The sequence below is a fragment of the Rhincodon typus genome, chromosome 40 (genome assembly GCF_021869965.1).
Source record: "Rhincodon typus isolate 14 chromosome 40, sRhiTyp1.1, whole genome shotgun sequence".
Lineage (NCBI taxonomy): Eukaryota > Metazoa > Chordata > Chondrichthyes > Orectolobiformes > Rhincodontidae > Rhincodon > Rhincodon typus.
Window position 1 is genome coordinate 164,963 of NC_063371.1, and position 17,698 is coordinate 182,660.

The 17,698-nt window shown below is 42.3% G+C and overlaps 1 protein-coding gene across 1 annotated transcript in view; it reads left to right on the forward strand.

Moving 5' to 3' along the window:
• Nucleotides 1-17,698, forward strand: part of zgc:110329 (uncharacterized protein LOC550500 homolog) — a 147,103-nt gene that overhangs the window by 75,397 nt on the left and 54,008 nt on the right. The window contains exon 6 of the mRNA XM_048618678.1: nt 11,226-11,342. Coding sequence (XP_048474635.1) covers nt 11,226-11,342 — 117 coding nt within the window. The remainder of the gene's footprint in view (nt 1-11,225; nt 11,343-17,698) is intronic.

Below are 17,698 nucleotides of genomic sequence, written 5' to 3' on the forward strand. Positions count from 1 at the left end.
GAAGGGTCTAGGCCCGAAACGTCAGCCTTTCTGCTCCTATGATGCTGCTTGGCCTGCTGTGTTCATCCAGCTCTGCACCTTGTTGTCTCGGATTCTCCAGCATCTGCAGTTCCTACAATCTCTAACATGCAAGTGGATACTCTTTAAAGTTTCAACTCAAGATAGCTAAATTTGTCATTTTCAGCAGTGACAAACCAGTTGTTTCTGCAACTTCAGAGAAATTAGGCAAATGCACATCCAACCAGGCCAGGGCACTTTGGCACAGCTAATTCTGTCTCATAATATGTGCTGGATAGGGAATGATAATTGTAAAAAGCAAGAAAGGTGAAATAATAGTGTTCAAAAAACAGGGCCCAAACTCATCTACTTCGGGAGGGTGCGACAGAAGCTATGTGCAAGAAAACTCAACAGATGTGAAAAAACCATAACATTTTTAATTTTAAAACTTTGTGACCACTAACCAGTCCAAGGCTTAACTGTGTGGCCATGGGCACAGAGGTTTTGAAAATTTGAAAAATTGCAAATGCAATATCTACGTGTAGTGAGAAATTTTGCCCTTTTATGACGTTCACATTTTAAAACAAAGCCTGAGAGCAGCACTGCTGTCAAAGCTTCAAAGTCAATTCTGTCTGTCATTGTCGATTTATAACACAAAAATAAGATAAAATTAGCATATTGTGCTCATGAGCAGGTTCCCTAAAATCATCTAGATCTCAAGGACTGACTGTTCTTTAAGCATGTCTAACTTAGTTAGATCCTAGAGTGAAATCCCTCTCTCTTGACTGATCAGTCAACTTGACCTGGCCCTCGAGTCAGTTTAGGGGTGAAATTTGCATAACGCAATTGAAAGACATCTCAGACCTTAACAGTATGCTGCAAGGCTTCCTGGTGTTTTATGCTTGCAGATGTTTGTGTAGAAAGTGGAGAAAAGAATGGAAATATGTATCTACGCAAGAAGCCCTGGAGATGTATGCTGAACGGTCTGTGTCAGGAGTGTAGCACCAACAGCGACAGCAATTGCACATGTAAATTGTCATTCATTTAATATAACATCCTGGGAACATTGTTAGAATGCAGGAAGAGTCATTGGGGAGCATTCAATCTCTAAATGGCTCCCATCACTGATTACTCCACCAACATTAACAACTCTTCTGCTCACTGTACTCCTACCAATATTGAGGTCACTCTCTAAGGGCAGTTTCCTCAATTGAGGAATATCAGCCTTGTATGACTCATGCTGCTGCCACTGAGGAAATAGCTAGAAAGAGCAATAGTTCAGGTAAGGCGCCTGGCAAACAGACACTGAACATTCCAAAAAGGCAATCTTATTGTTGGTTGATCCAGTGACTTCTCTGATGAAACACTCCACACTGTATTGACTCTGACTCTAGTATCGGCAGTTCTTGTTATCTCCTGATGAAAAGTGAATTGACTGTACATTGGTAGTTTTTATGTTGGAGAAGAAGGCTGAGGTGTACCAAGGAGTGTGATCTCAAAAGGGACAATATGATGGTTGTATTTTTTTATTCATTAACGGGATGAAAGTGCAGCTGGCGAGGCAGCATGTATTGCCCATCTCTAATTGCCCAGAGGGCAGTTCAGTATCAACTACATTGCTGTGAGTCTGGAGTCAAACCAGGTAAGTTTCCTTCCCTAAAGGACATTAGCGAACCAGATGGGTTTTTCCGACAAACGACAATGGATTCACGGTCATCATTAGATTCTTAATTCCAGCTATCTTATTGAATTCAAATTCCACCATCTGCCATGGCAGATTCAAACCCAGATCCCCAGAACATTGTTTGGGTCTCTGGATTAACAGTCCAGCAATAATACCACTAGACCATCACCTCACCTTCAGAAGAGCTGAAGTAAAAAATTTGAGACTGGTGGTGAAAAGGGGTAAAGTGACTGGAATTGTTCTTGACCTGACCATTCAGAGCTCCAGTAGAAGTGGAGTGTTTTAGGCTGACTGAATCCCAGCTTGGATCAGGCTAAATCTTGGGGTTTAGCCGCTTTTGGGGAAATTTTGATTTGTTTCAGCCCTTCAAGTATAAGTAACTGAAAATCTAACTCGTGAGCCTTCAGTGTTGGTGGTTTAACTTGAGGGTCACCACGCCTCAGGTGGGGGGAGACTTTGAGGAAGAGAGTTCTTCGTGGTAATGTCAGCTGGTGAGGGACTTGAACCCAGCATTTTGGCACTACTCTGTATTGCAAACCTACACCTCAAACACATTGAATTGGCTCCAAAGCACTTTGAGATATCTGATGGTCATAAAAGACTCTACATAAATGCAAGTCTTTCCTTTTTCAGCCTCTTTTGGACTTGGGGTTAAGACAAGGGATACCTAAACATGCCCCTGTGTTTGTATGATCTATTTCAAAACAGTTTAATTAATGATGTGTTTTTAACAACGTTTCTCTAACTTTGTGGAAAATTCAATTTTGAATATTTCAGTGCTCTAAGTATCGATAACTGCTCATGGGTGTTGGGAATCTGTAATATCTTTTTGAAATGAAACACAACTCTTTTCAAAAAAGGGGTCTGTAGTTGCTTGAGCATAGATAAAGCTGTCAAGTTTTGATTCTTAAATTTTGTGAAGGACAGCTGCCTTTTGAAACCAATCCCAAAAGTCTGTGTGTCTGAAACAAATCATTTCTGGTTCTGCCATGGACAGATTAAATCCTGCTAAATGACACATTCAGAAAGAGCACACAAAATCCAGACGAGTTGATTGTAAGTGAGAATTAAATTGTGTCTCAAGGCAGCATGCATAAAATCAAACATAACATTCCAGCATCAAATATCTCTACTGCTGTATAATTGGAAATAATTTTCAAACCTCATTTACGTGCTGTTTCTGTAGCCCAAATGCTTTGTTGATTCTGATTCTTCTGTTAGCTCTGATAACCCAGTTGTATTTGGTTCTGACCTATGTATTATTCTAATCACTCTGATGCCAGACAATGTTAGCTGATTATTTGACTAATACAGACATCAGCGTCAAGCTGGTACCTGCCCTGATTGTGGATGGACCTGTCTGTAGGTTTTTGAACTGGAGCAGAAACCTTCAGCTCATGTGGGGATAGGATATAAAAAATACAGATGACCCCATGAGGTAAACTGGAATGCTGCTGTGACTACAGTCGTCTTGTGTTAATTTTTAATGAAGAAGTTGGAACCTGTATTGCTCAGAACATGTTGTTCTGCAACTTTACCATCATGTAGTGTCATAACAAATGCAGTTTCACTATGGCTGAGAAGTCAGACTGTGCAACTTTCATTACAGTAGCTCATTGGTTAAATCATAGACTGATATCATGTAGAAGAAGCCATTTGGCTCATCGTGACCCTGTTGGTCTTTAAAAGAGCTCTCTAATTAAACTCACTTTGCTGCTCTTTCCCGAATGCACCGCCATTCTTTTCCCTTCAAGCATTTTTTCAGTTTCCTTTTGAATGTCATGAATGAATTTGCTTGCATAACCTTTTCAGGCAGCACATTCCAAATTGCAAATCTCTGCATTAAAGAATGTTTCCCTGTGTCACCTCTGGTTTTTTATGCCAGCCATCTTCAATCTGTGTCCTCCAGTTACAAGCCCTTCTGCAGTTTCTCTGTATTTACTCTGACAAAAGTGTTCATGATATTAAACAAGGCTGTGAGCTTTCTTTCTTTGGGAGAGAATAATCCCTGTTCCCCACTATTCTCCACAGATTAAAACCTTTGTACTTGAATCCCTTCTGCACGTTCCCTTAGGTCCTGACATCCTCCCTCAAGCTGAAATTCAGCAATGAGTTCCATTTGAGCCTTTACCAGTGTTTATTTCTTTAAATGGCAGGACATCCTTGCTTGTGAACTCCACACTGCATTAAAATATCAGTCCTGAATTGTCCTGCTACCTTCAGCGATTTCTGGGCATACATCTCTAGGCCTCCCTGTTCCTTCACGCTTGAGTTCGTGTTGATTCTCCTCACATTTCCAGCAAAATGTATCATTGCATTTTATATCATTAAATATTACCACGTTAACCATATCTTCCTCGAGTCTGTGACTATCCTCTTCAATTTATAACATTCCTGAGTTTTCTACCGTGACTTGATTTTTGAAATGATGCCCTGTGTAGTCAAGTTCATGGAATTAAAAGTTATCAAAAAGCTGCATTTGGAATATTATGAGCAGTTGTGAGCCCCGTATCTAAGAAATGATGTGCTGGCATTGGACAGGGTCCAGAGGAGGTTCACAACAATGTTCCTGGGAATGAAGGGCTTGTCATGTATGAGGAGTGGTTGAGGACTGTACCTGATGGAGTTTAGAAGAATGAGAGGGGATCTGATTGAAACTTACAGAATACTGAGAGGCCTGAATAGAGTGGACATGGAGAAGATGTTTCCACTAGTGGGAGAGACGAGGATCAGGGCATAGCCTCAGTGTAAAGGGGCGACGCTTTAGAACTGAGATGAGGAGGAATTTCTTCAACCACTGGAGAGTGATTGTGTGGAACTCATTGCAGCAGAGACCTGTGAAGGCCAAGTCATTGAGTCTATTTAAGACAGATGTAGATAGGTTCTTGATTAGTGAGGGGTCAAGGGTTAGAGGGACAAAGCAGGAGGATGGGTATGAGAAGCATATCATCCATGATTAAATGGTAGAGTAGACTCACTGGGCCAAATGGCCTCATTCTGCTCCAAAATCATATGGTCTTATTGCCCATTCGTCCCAAAAATAGCCCTGAGGATCTATGTCCTTTCAGTCAGAACAACAGTTATTCTCAGTCAGTTATCTATGAATTATTGCCAACCGGTGTATTGTGTGATACTTCATAAAAAGCCTTTGAAATTGCACATACATATCGATGACATGACTCTATTGTATCTGTTCCACTATTGTGTGAAATAATGGAACTTAGTTAATCAAATGTTATTTACCTTTAATAAATCGATGCTGACTTCATTTATTAACAAACACTTTTCCAAATGCCAATTTATTTTGTCCAAGATTCTTATCTCAAAAAGTTTTCCTACCACTGACATTTGGCTGACCGACCTATCATTGCTTGGTTTAACCCTGCCATAAACTGGGTGCAACTTTTTTGCAGTTTTTCTCTCTGCTGACACCATGCCATAATATCTCAGGAGGATTTGAACTTTGTGTCCAAACCTGCTTCAATCTCCAACCTTTACTTCTCTGAGTAATCTTGGATAAACTTCATCGGAACAAAATGGCTTTTCTGTTTTGAATATTGCCAACCTTTTAACTGCATCACTTTATCCGGTTTCCTCCTCCCCATCTTTCTCCTTGCTTTCCTGTGACATTGGCAGCATCCTGTTCTCAAGTGAAGATACATGTAACGTATTGTGCCTTTTGAAATTACACATACATATCGATGATATGACTGTATTGTATCCACTCCATTATTGTGTGAAATAGTGGAAATTAGTCAATCAAATGTTATTTTTCTTTAATAAATCCATGCTGACTTCATTCGGTTAATAAATGAAGTCACTAGTGAGAAGTCATTTCTGCACCCAGGCTGTGTACTCCACAAGGATAACTTCTTTCTGATTCCACATTGGTCCACTCGTTTACTATTCTTCTACAGTGTTAACATGTATAAATTTTGACTCTGTGAACTGAAAATTTATTCACAAACACCTATTTTCTTGTTCAGATCACTGCACTGTCTCTATTCAACCAGTTCTCAGCTGATTTATGGACCTTAAGGTCATCATGAGCTATTTTTGCCTTTTTCATTTTTCAGAGAATTCCAGCTAAAGATGCTGTACCTTTCCCCCAAATGTTCATTCGATGCCTGAACCTCCCCCTGAGACCATAAGACTGCAGGAAATAGGAACAGGAGACGGCCATTCAGCCCTTAGAGCCTGCTCAGCCATTCAAAAGGGTCATGGTTGTCTGACATTTCTCACGTCTACTGTCCTACGCTTTCCCCAGAACCCTTGACTCCCCAACTGATCAAGAATCTCTTCATCTCAGCCTTAAATATACTCTGCCCCTACAGCTCTCTGTGGCAATGAGTTTTCTTTGAAGGCCGTCTATTGTTCTGCCTCAGTGATCTGAGTTGATCTCTCTGATCTATTCTCCAGCTTTCTCAGCATAGTGCATGGATTGAGTTTTCTCTGGAGACCTTATCCCTGCTCGAAGCAGAATATGTTGGCCAGAATTGCTTTTGGGATGCTGTTCCTATTGAGGCTATTCCCACTGAAGCACTAAACTTCTGATATACCTCGGATTGGAAGGGGGAGCTGCATGCCTTTCAGAGGGAGGTGTAGATCGAGAGTGGAGAAGACCGTGCACACATCTACAATTGGAATGTCTGCGCAGCTCTGACCATTGGATTGAGGAGTCTTTCATCTCAGCCTATGGGACTGAATATGAACTCTGACATCCAGATCCGAAAGGTCAGGGTCTACCCATTGTAGCGGCTCCCAGTGTTGAAATGTAAAACTTTCCATCATGTTTGGTTTTTTAACCAGGCAGTTGTGGGACAGGGGGCTATCAGGAGAGCAAATGAGATGATTAGAAAGGATGGCATTATGAAATAATGTAAAACTTCTTAAAATCTTCCTGAATGATGCCTTAACAAGAAGAGATAATATCAAAGGTTGGAAAGTCCTGTTAGATAGAGAAAGAAAAATGCTTGCAATTATTACACTTGTACTTTTAATGGGTCTGGGATGGAATGAATTGTGCAGTGATGAGCAACATTGTGCTGTAAATTGAAATAGAGCGACATAAAGCACTGCATCAGGGTTTGATGATCAAACTCCACAAAGCATTTGTAGAATATGCATAAAGCCACACATAGTGTTCAGCAGATTCTGTCCCACAGTTAAATGCAATTACGGTTTCATTGTTGGCTATTCTTGAGTTATATTGGAAGTTGAATTGCCTTTTCACATTGATATTGAACTATGGCTACTGGTGGCATATTCGGATGTAAACAAAATCAACTCCACATCTGCAAAAGTGTCAGGATCCTGCTTTTTATGGGATGCAGGAAATGCTCCAGGCAAAATCAGTAAAACTGGTTTTCGATGTCCTACCAGGGAATAAGTAGCAGTCGTCATTAGTGAATCCTGATCCTTTTGTGTTGTGCTGCATGTTGACCAGTGAGAGGAGCAGTTCTTCAGAAGGGTAAAGAAACGTAGATGATGGCAATGATTGCAAGAATGAATTCAGTATCACTTCTCCCAAAGAGAAATGAGTGACTGTGTGTCATATCTCATCTGTGTATGTGAGAAATTACTTTCTGCTGTTAATGCTCTCGAGAGTAGATGCAACTTGGTGGGAAAATTTTGAAGCAGAGCAGCCTGTCTCCTGTGTCTTGGTCAATACTGACTCCTCAATAGACATCACTAAATCAGATCATCAGCCTATTTATCTCATTCCTGCTTGTGGGACCTTGCCGAGTGCAAATTGACTGCTGTGTTTCCAATTTTACTGCAGTGACCAACTTTCAAAAGTACTTAATAAAAACTGAAAGAATTGCGGATGCTGGAAATCAAAGCTGGAATTGAACCCGGGTCACTGGCGCTGTGAGGCAGCAGTCCGAACCACTGAACCACCAAAATTGCTGGAAAAGCTTAGCAGGTCTGGCAGTATCTGTGGAGAGAAATCAGAGTTCACGTTTCGGGTTCATTGACCCTTCTTCAGAACTGACATTTTTCTAGCTGCCATCAGCGCTGAGGAAGGGTCACCGGACCTGAAATGTTAACTCTGGTCTCTGTCCACAGATGCTGTCAGACCTGCTGAGCTTTTCCAGCAATTTCTGTTTTTGTTTCAAAAGTATTTCATTGACTGTAAAATGCTTAGAAATGTCCAGACATTGTGGCAGGTGCTCCATGAGTGCAAGTCTATCCATTGGAGTGCAGTGTAAAATGTAAAATGGGAGGGCAACGTTCAGAGATGGAGTCCTGTTTAACAGCACCTCAATGTGCAATAGGACTGACTCCAATCTGTAATACATTGCTGCAAAAATGGCTGTTGACTGCAGCTCAGTATCATCTTGCCATTTGTTGGTGACTCCTGTGATTGATTTAATAGTGAAAAGAATTATCCCTCAGTCTTCCAATGTCAGCTCTCACTGGAGTCAGTCAGGCATTTGACTGAGGCCCTTTTTGAAAGAGACAGACACCAGGTCCTCAAGCTCTGATTGCTTTCCATACATTTGCTGTTCAATATCCAAGATAATAATTGAGTAGTATCATATTGAATGTTTTATTAAAGTGATTGGAGTTGTCCAAACTCAAAACTCTTCTTTCTGACAGTTTATGTTTGGTAACAAACACATGGTCTGCATGTTATAAGGGTTCTGCCTGTGGGCCATTACAGCAGGGGAGGTGATAACCTATTGGTTTTGTTGCTGTTAATCCAGAGATCCAGATAATATTCTGGGGACCTGGGTTCGCATTCCGCCAAAGCAAGTGGTGGAATTCGAATTCAATAGAAAAAAATCCGGCCTACATTTGACTCCAGACCCAAAGTAATGTGGTTGACTCTCAACTGCCTCCTGGGCAATTAGGGATGGGCATTAAATGCTGGCCTAGTCAGTGATGTCCCCATCCCATGAATGAATAAAAAACAAGTAGAGGCCAAGACCTTGCAGAAGGTAACATGAGCTACTGCAGTAGCCTGTAATTCTGGTTTGGAAGTCAATAATAGAACTGGTCTGAAGGATCATATCAGACAACCTAATGCCAATTCTGTTAGGGAAGCAGTAATGTGAAATCTGAGCAATGGAACAGGAACACTGTGGTAACCCCATTACACAGCAACGTATACATTTGACATTGAGTTGAATGGTTTTAATGCAGGAAAAGTGGCAGCCAATTTACACATAACAAGATCCCTACACACAGAAATGAGATAATTTTTTTTATGAGTTAGTTTAACATCTCAGCCAGAAGACAGAACATTTGATGGTGCACCATCGCATCCACACAACAATATACTTTTGAGCTGACATTTGAGTCAACAATGTGGACTCAAGAGATAAGAATGCTAACATGGAATCATGACTGACAGCTTGGAAAAAGACACAATAAGAATCTCATCACATGTCACTGATGTGAAACAGCTTTCCACATTACCAGTCTATTCTTCCTGGAGAAAATGCTTTATAAGGAAACAAGCAACAAATAGAGAACTGATTTCCTGAGCAGGAAAGTCTTTTAGCAATGAGATTAGCAACACCTTGAGCTGTAATGCCATTGAAAATAAAAGCTAGACTCTGAGAAAGTCTCCTGCCTTTGATTAAACTTTCATTTTCAATCCTGTCATCTTTGAGTGAGACTCAAGGCCATCTCCTATGACGATGATGCACTAAAGTTCCTTTCACAGAATTTACCAAATAGCTAGTGATTGTGCTTCTCATTCATTCTGTGATTCAGAATCTGGAACATTTTGCTCCTATTTTATTCAAAAGCCCAGTCACATGTCAAGGCTGCGGTCTCAGCATAAAAGAAAAAGTTTCACTGACTCTACAGTTTTCATTTTGCCACTTCTGAGTGACTTCAGAGAATAGGGCAAGGAGATAAGGATTGAGGTCAGTAAGAGGTAAATTTCAAATCATTATCAGCAAGTTTCTCAACACACTGTCAGGACATTATGAACTAAGGTGGGTTTGGTTCTATCACCTATTTATTGACTAACGTCAGAAGGAAATGAGCATTGAGGCAGATGTATAAAGGGCAGCATTTTTGATATAATACTTTGAATCAGTGTTGAAATGACCTCTACAGAATGAAAAAAGATTGGAGGAACATCACAGAGAATGATAAACACCAATCTCCAGGGTATCTGTCTGTGATCTGCCAAAGCTCAAACACCCAATTAAGGAAGTATCATGGACCCTTGACTTTACTGTGTCCTAATGCTGACGTGTTGGGAGGCTCTGTGAAGATCCCAATGTCTGGACCAGAAGTTCCCAATTCAAGTTCTTCCTCAGGCTTGACAGCAACAGAAGGCATGTCATAATGCAGCCAAACTTATCAATCTGTAGTTCCATCTGCGAACCTCTCCATTGTGGCAAGAGTGGGTGAGTTTCCCGATCAGCTGGAGCCATATGGGAGCTGAAGCCTCCCTCTGGTAGCAAACTCTTAATAGCTTTTCATCAGCAAGTGCCATCCTGATGGTGACGAATTTGACATGTTCACTCTTGAGGTTTTGGTGTGGAGAACGGAAGTAAACTGCACTACATTTCAATAGGTGCTTTTTAACAGACTGCAAGATTATCTGCAGGTGTTCTTCTGCTAGTCACTCGTAAAACTGGAGGAATGGCTGCGGAAAGAACAATCAATGGTTCTCCCACATCATTTCATCTGTTTTTTCATATTTCAGGCCCAGCAGTGTTGGATGGGGACAGTTTAGAGGACGCTTTACACTGTATCTAACTCTGTGCTGTACATGTCCTGGGAAGGTCTGATGGGATCCGTGTGGAGGGATCTTTACTCTGTATCTAACTCAACGCTGTACCTGTCCTGGGAGAGTTTGATTGGGGCCATGTAGAGGGAGCTTTAGCTTATGTCTAACTCCATGCTGTACTTATTCTGGGAGAGTTTGATGAGGACAGTGTAGAGGAAGATTTATTCTGCATCTAACTCCATTCTGTACCTGGCCTGGGAGCATTTGTTGGGGACAATGTAAGAGGAGCTTTATTCTACATCTAACTCCGTGCTGCCCCTGTCCTGGGAGTGTTTGATAGGGACAGTGTAGAGGGACCTTTACTTTGTATCTAGCCCCGTGCTGTACCTGTCCTGGGAGTGTTTGATGGGGACTGTATAAAAGGAGCTTTGTTCTACATCTAACTCCATTCTGTACCTGGTCTGTGGTTGTTTGATGGGGACCGTGTTGATGGAGCTTTACTCTGTATCTAACTCCATGCTGTCCCTGTCCTGGGAGTGTTTGATGGGGACTGTATAAAAGGAGCTTTTTCTCATCTGGGACTGTTGGATGCCAAAATTCAGTGAGCCAGAAAACTGGAAAAAATTTCAAAGTTCTGCTCCTTGATCAACCCGAAGATTGTGCAATTATACATGCTTGAAAAATTATAGCGTTATTAATACCACAAGTCCTATACCTGATTAAACACAAATGTTTTTTCACCGTGTCCTCCCACACATAATACTAACAACTCAAAGAAGAATACATTTCTGAAGCTGATGTCTCCGCAGGGCTGTTCAATACTTTGAACCTTTTTCTTGCCAACAGTTTTCATGCTGTGGGGGAGATGACTACATGGACTGGGCTGTGAATCAATACCATGCTTGTGATGCACCAGGACCACTGGCCTGTGGAGCACCGTACACTTGCTGTGTGAGGAATCAGGTACAATTGAAATCCACAATGTCTGCAATGTGTAGCCTGTTACATGTTAAAACTGGCTTTCCTTTTTCCATTTGGTGCTTCAACTTTGAGCTGTCAATGTGCATTTTCATGGCCCCTGTAAGCTATTACCAACATTGAATTGGAGTGCGATGTACACAATGTAGTTCTAGAAGCCATGTTTGGCTATCTGCTCAGTACAGTGTGGTGCATAAACAACAGGATACTGGAGAGTTTTCAGAGACTGTGTCAATTAACCTTGTACTTTGTCACGCCTTGCTTACAGGTCTCCTGGGTGTGTGTGTAAAAAATTTTGAATTCGGTATCTATTCACTTTTCAATACCACAGTAGCTTGGAGAATTTATAGTTGGAGCTGTACAGGCCACTAGATTAATGGCCACTTGAAAAAATACACATTTTTCTCTTCTTTCATTTTTTACTTAGTTCCACAGTTCAGGAGAATCACTGAATGTCTCATTAAGACCAGAAAGTTTAACAAAGACATGCTCTATCCAAAGCACCTTAACTCAATAAATCTTACCTGTTGCCTCACTACATTTCATAGAATCCTTACACTGTGGAAGCAGGCTATTCTGCCCATTGAGTCTATACCACCCCTCTGAAGAGCCATATCCTATCCCTGCATTTCCCATGGCTAATCCATCTAGCCTGCACATCCCTGGACATTATGGACAATTTAGCATGCCCAATCCACCTCATCTGCCCATTTTTGGACTGTGAGAGGAAACCGGAGCACCCAGAGGAAACCCACGCAGAAGTGGGGAGAATATGCAAATTCCACACAAACAGTCGCCAAAGCTGGAATTGAACCTGAGTCCATGGGACTGTGAGGCAACAGTGCTAACCACTGAACCGCCAAAATTGCTGCGAAATCTCAGCAGGTCTGGCAGCATCTGTCGAGAGAAATCAGAGTTAATGTTTTAGGTCCAGTGACCCTTCTTCATAACTGGGTCATTTCATTTAACATTTGTCAATGGATCTGTTACAATTCAGGAAACTGAGTATTCGTAAGAATGAAGGTCATTGAAACATTCTGTGTTATGAACTGAAGTTATGTATCATGGAGAATGAGCAGAATATTTGGTTGAATCCCTGATTAAATTGAACAAAAGGACTGAAAAAGACTGCAAGAAGTACAACAATATTTGTCCCATAAAGAGTTTATGTTTATTGAGGCGATAGCAAACTCAGACTGGGACTTGGTTCATGGTTACGCAGTTATAAGAGCTAAGTTCCTTCTCGCAGTTGTTTACTGTCAGCGTCAGAAATCACATGACACCAGGTTGTAGTCCAACAGGTTTATTTGAAAATACAAGTTTTCGGAGCCTCACTCCTTCTTCAGGTGTTAGTGAGAGAGTTAGTATCAGACACAGAATTTATAAGTATAAGATCAAAGAGTCACACCACTGATCAGGGATGCATTAATCAGAGCCTAACACCTTGTGCGATCAATACCTTCAACCTGACTTTACCATTAGCGCTCCTCTTAAGATATGGAAACAGTTTGACATCTAGTTATTGCAGCATGCATCATTAGTATGTCTTGCCCTCCTGTGAACTTTGATCTGGCATCTATGGTGTAACTTCACCGTGGGTGATAGCAATTTGATGACCTGCTTTGCATTTTGATTAATTTTCTTCACTGTTGACCAAGAAAAATCTTGTTCGAATTATGTGATGAAATTCGCCATTTGTTTTCCCAGTCTACTTACAATTTTGAAGGCTTGTTGTCAATGACTTTTTTCTGATTATCTTTTGCCAGTGGATCTGAGCAAAGGCAATTACTTCAGAAGAGCAGGCACTCTTTGAATGTTCGACAAATCAATTTTCTTTGAAGGACTTCTCCAGCTTTTCACTGTTTTGAACCATGAAGGGATTTGTTGAAGGAGTTTTATGCTTGATTGCAGTTGACCCTTTGGGGAAGAGGTCTCAGTCACTGGTCAGAGTCTTCTTCACAGGGAGGAGTAGGCACCAAGAGGGTTTTCTCTGGTATCCTGCCTGCCCTTTAACTCAGACAGTGCTAAACAAAACAAGTTAAGGACAACATTCACAGAATCCTTACAGTGTGGAAGCAGGCCATTTGGTCCACACTGACCCTCCAAACACCATCCCAACCTCCCACTCTATATTTCCCATGGCAAGTCCACCTAACCTACACAACAGGGCAATTTAACATGGCTAATCCACCTAGCCTGGTCACTACGGGCAATTTAGCATGGCCAATCCACCCCAACCTGCACATCTTTGGACTGTGTGAAGAAACCGGAACACCCAGGGGAACCGCACACAGACATGGGGAGAATGTGCAAACTCCACACAGACAGTAGCCCAAGGCTGCAATCAAACCCGGGTCTCCGGTGCTGTGAGGCAGCAGTGCTGACCACTGAGCCACCGTGCCACCCACTGAGGAAGAAGAAAAAGTATTTTGAACATGGTTTCAGGAGCAATTCTCCACTATATTTGACAAGGCTTCTTGTTGAAGACAAACAGTACACGCCAGCATGATCAAAAGGAATGAATAATTTATGTAAAGAAAGCTGTTATGCTTGCCTTATCAGATATTCAATGAATGTACCCGCGATGGTGTACTGTCTAGGACACAGTGAATCAAATGTGAGGTGTGTGAAAGCGCAAAAACAGTGAGTGTGTAGATGTGAAAAGAGAAATGTGTGAATCAGTGATTCTATGGGAATATGAAAAGCTGGCAATAGTAGAAATAACAGTGAATGTGTTGGATTGGCTGACTTGTAAATGTGTTTAGGGGCAGAAATCATCAGCTTCTCAGGTCAACAGCTGCAAGCCTCAACTTGTGGCAGTGCCAGTGAGGGCCACATCCTGAGACTGAATATTTAGACTATGGAACAGAGGAAGTGCACTTTGCCATATGTCATGGACCATAAGATATAGGAACAGAATTAGGCCATTTGGGCATTTAGTTTGCTTTGCCATTCGATCATGGCTGATATGTTTCCCAACCCCATTCTCTTGCCTTTTCCCCATAACCTTACAACCCCTTACTAATGAAGAACCTATCTATCTCCATCTTAAATACACTCAATGACTTGGTCTTCACATTCAATGAGTTCCACAGATTTACTACCCTCTGAGCAAAGAAATTCCTCCTCATCTCAGTTCTACAGGGCCCTCCCTGCACTCATAGGCTGTCCCTTTGGGCCTGAGTCTCTCCTACTAGTGGAAACATCTTCTCCATATTCACTCTATTCAGGCTTCTCAGTATTCTATAAATTTTGATGAGATTTCTCCTCAACCTTCTGTACTCCATTGAGTACAGGCCCAGAATCTTCAACTGCTCCTCATATGACAAGCCCTTCATCCCTGGGATTATTCTTACAAACCTCCACTGGACCACTCCAAGGCCAGCACATCCTTCCTTAGGTATGAGGCCAAAAACTGCTAACAATATTCCAAATTCTGTCTGCCCTGAGTGTTGTACAGCTTCACATCCCTACTGTTGCAGTTTAGACCTCTTGAAATGAATACTAATATTGCATCTGCTTTCCTAACTGCCAACTGAACCAGCATGTTAACCTTAAAAGAATCCTGAACTAAGACTCCCAAATTGCTTAGTGCTTCAGATTTTTGAAGCCTTTCCCTATTTAGAAAATAGTCTATGCTGCTTTTCTTCCTACCAAAGTGCATAACCTACACTTTCCCACATTGTATTTCATCTGCCACTTCTTTGCCCACTCTCCCACCCTGTCTAAGTCCTTCTGCAGCCTCCCCCCACTTCCTCAACATTCCCTGTCCCTCCACCTATCCTTGTGTCATTTGTAAACTTAGCAACAATGCCCTCAGTTCCTTTGCCCAGATTGTTAATATGTGATGTGAATAGTTGTGGTCCCAACACCGACCCCTGCAGAACTCCACTAATCATCAGCTGCCCCCCTGAAAAAGACCCCTTTATCCACACTCTCTGCCTTCTGCCACTCAGCCAATCCAAGATCCATGTCAGTACCTTGCCCCTTACACCATGGGCTTTCTTATCGCAGCCTCCTATGTAGCACATCGACAAAGGAAATCCAAATAGATCACATCCACGGCTCTCCTTTGTCCAACTTGCTTGTTACTTCCTCAAAGGATTCTAACAGATTTGTCAGGCATGACTTCCCCTTGACGAAGCCGTGCTGACTCAGCCCTATTTTACCATGCTGTTCCAGGGGCTCTGTGATCTCATCCTTAATGGATTCTAAACCTACAGACAGCCGAGGTCAGGTTAAAAGGCCTGTAATTTCCCGTCTTCTGCCTTCCTCTCTTCTTAACTGGGGGAAGAGGGTCTTGGGTTGAAGTTTGCAGGATGGACAAGACTGTTGAATGTGTTGCGAATAACTGAGGAAGTTGCACCTTCAAGCTGTAAATACCTGTTAAAGCTGCAGTGTGTTTGTGAGTTGAAGATTTTTATTATTGTATTTGGAGAGCACAGACGTTTGTAAAAATTACTGGTGAGAAATTTATAAAGTGGCCAATGTCACCAAATTGAAGGATACTTGATCATGAACACACAAATATGACCCTATTTCTCGATATGAAATGTTGCTGAATTTCTCGCTGCTGGTGTTCAAATTGCAGCAGCATCCTGCTTCTAACAACATCAGTAATGTCATAACTATGTGTTCACTGTGAAAACATTGATTTATAATGCTGTCATGTGAAAGATATGAATGACTGCCTTTGTGTAATGAAGCTGAAGCTAGATTATGTGTTAGTTGCAAATCTGAAAGTTGATTTGAAAGTGTTATTGAATTCACAAAGTAAGGGCTTGTGGCTTTGTGTTGTTTTTTAAATATTGCCTACAATTAGCTTTAAGTATCCGCTGAAGTGAAGGCTTTCGCATTTTGAAACTTTCAGGCTCTTTTTGGCTCATTGCAAGCCATCTCATTACCTATCATCAATGCACTGTCTGTCCCATTTTGAAAGCAAACGTAAGAGGTTCCACACAGATGTTATTTGGAATCCATTGATTCCCTTGTCACTCCTCTTGAGTAAACCCACTATCAGCAGCAGCTTTCTCTTCCCAAGCTGCGATGCCTCATGAGCCACCAAATCGAATTGCCTGGAGATAGCAAGAACTGCAGATGCTGGAGTCAGAGTCAATACAGTGTGGATCTGGAGGAACACAGCAGGTCAGGCAGTAGCAGAGGAGCAGGAGAGTCAACGTTTCATGCCCAGACCCTTCATCAGGACGAGTGAAGGATCTAGGCCCAAAACGTCGACTCTCCTACTCCTCTGATGCTGCCTGACCTGCTATGTTCCTCCAGCTCCACACTGTATCAAAACCGACTTGCCTGCCTTTTCTTTATAAAGTATCCTTCTTGACTATCTCTGTGCTGAGTTTCTGCAGAACTTTCCATTTTTATTTATTAAGTAGACACTGTGGTTTGGAGCAATAATCTTAACCATTCTCACCTGAAGATTGTGTTGTCTTCTCCAAGAATTGAGCAACTACATAAACAAGCAACCCTTTGTGGTCAAGTGATCACATTGGACATTGCAAATTGATCTGCAGCAGGAGAAGTCAGGCCTGAAAGAAAATTGGCCCAACTAATTTAAACAGCAGCCAGCAGCTATCAGCTACAGAGAACAATGGAAACTAAGATCAAAGAGGTTACCAAAGTTCAAAGGAAACCAGTGACAACTAGCCTAAAGGTTGTGTATTGGATAAATGTCGATCAGACGTGCTGGCATCTTGGCTGCCTGAATATGTAGAGGGACAACTCTCTCCGTGACTCCCTCGTCCGCTCCACACTCCCCTCCAGCTCCACCACACCCGGCACTTTTCCCTGCAACCGCAGGAAGTGCTACACCTGCCCCCATACCTCCTCCCTCACCCCCATCCCAGGCCCCAAGAAGACTTTCCACATCAAGCAGATGTTCACCTGCACATCTGCCAATGTGGTATACTGCATCCGCTGTACCCGGTGTGGCTCCTCTACATCGGGGAAACCAAGCGGAGACTCGGGGACCGCTTTGCAGAACACCTACGCTCGGTTCACAACAAACAACTGCACCTCCCAGTCGCGAACCATTTCAACTCCCCCTCCCATTCCTCAGACGACATGTCCATCCTGGGCCTCCTGCAGTGCCACAACGATGCCACCCGAAGGTTGCAGGAACAGCAACTCATATTCCGCTTGGGAACCCTGCAGCCCAATGGTATCAATGTGGATTTCACAAGTTTTAAAATCTCCCCTCCCCCCACCGCATCCCAAAACCAGTCCAGCTCGTCCCTGCCTCCCTAACCTGTTCTTCCTCCCACCTATCCCCTCCTCCCACCTCAAGCCGCACCTCCATCTCCTACCGACCAACCTCATCCCGCCCC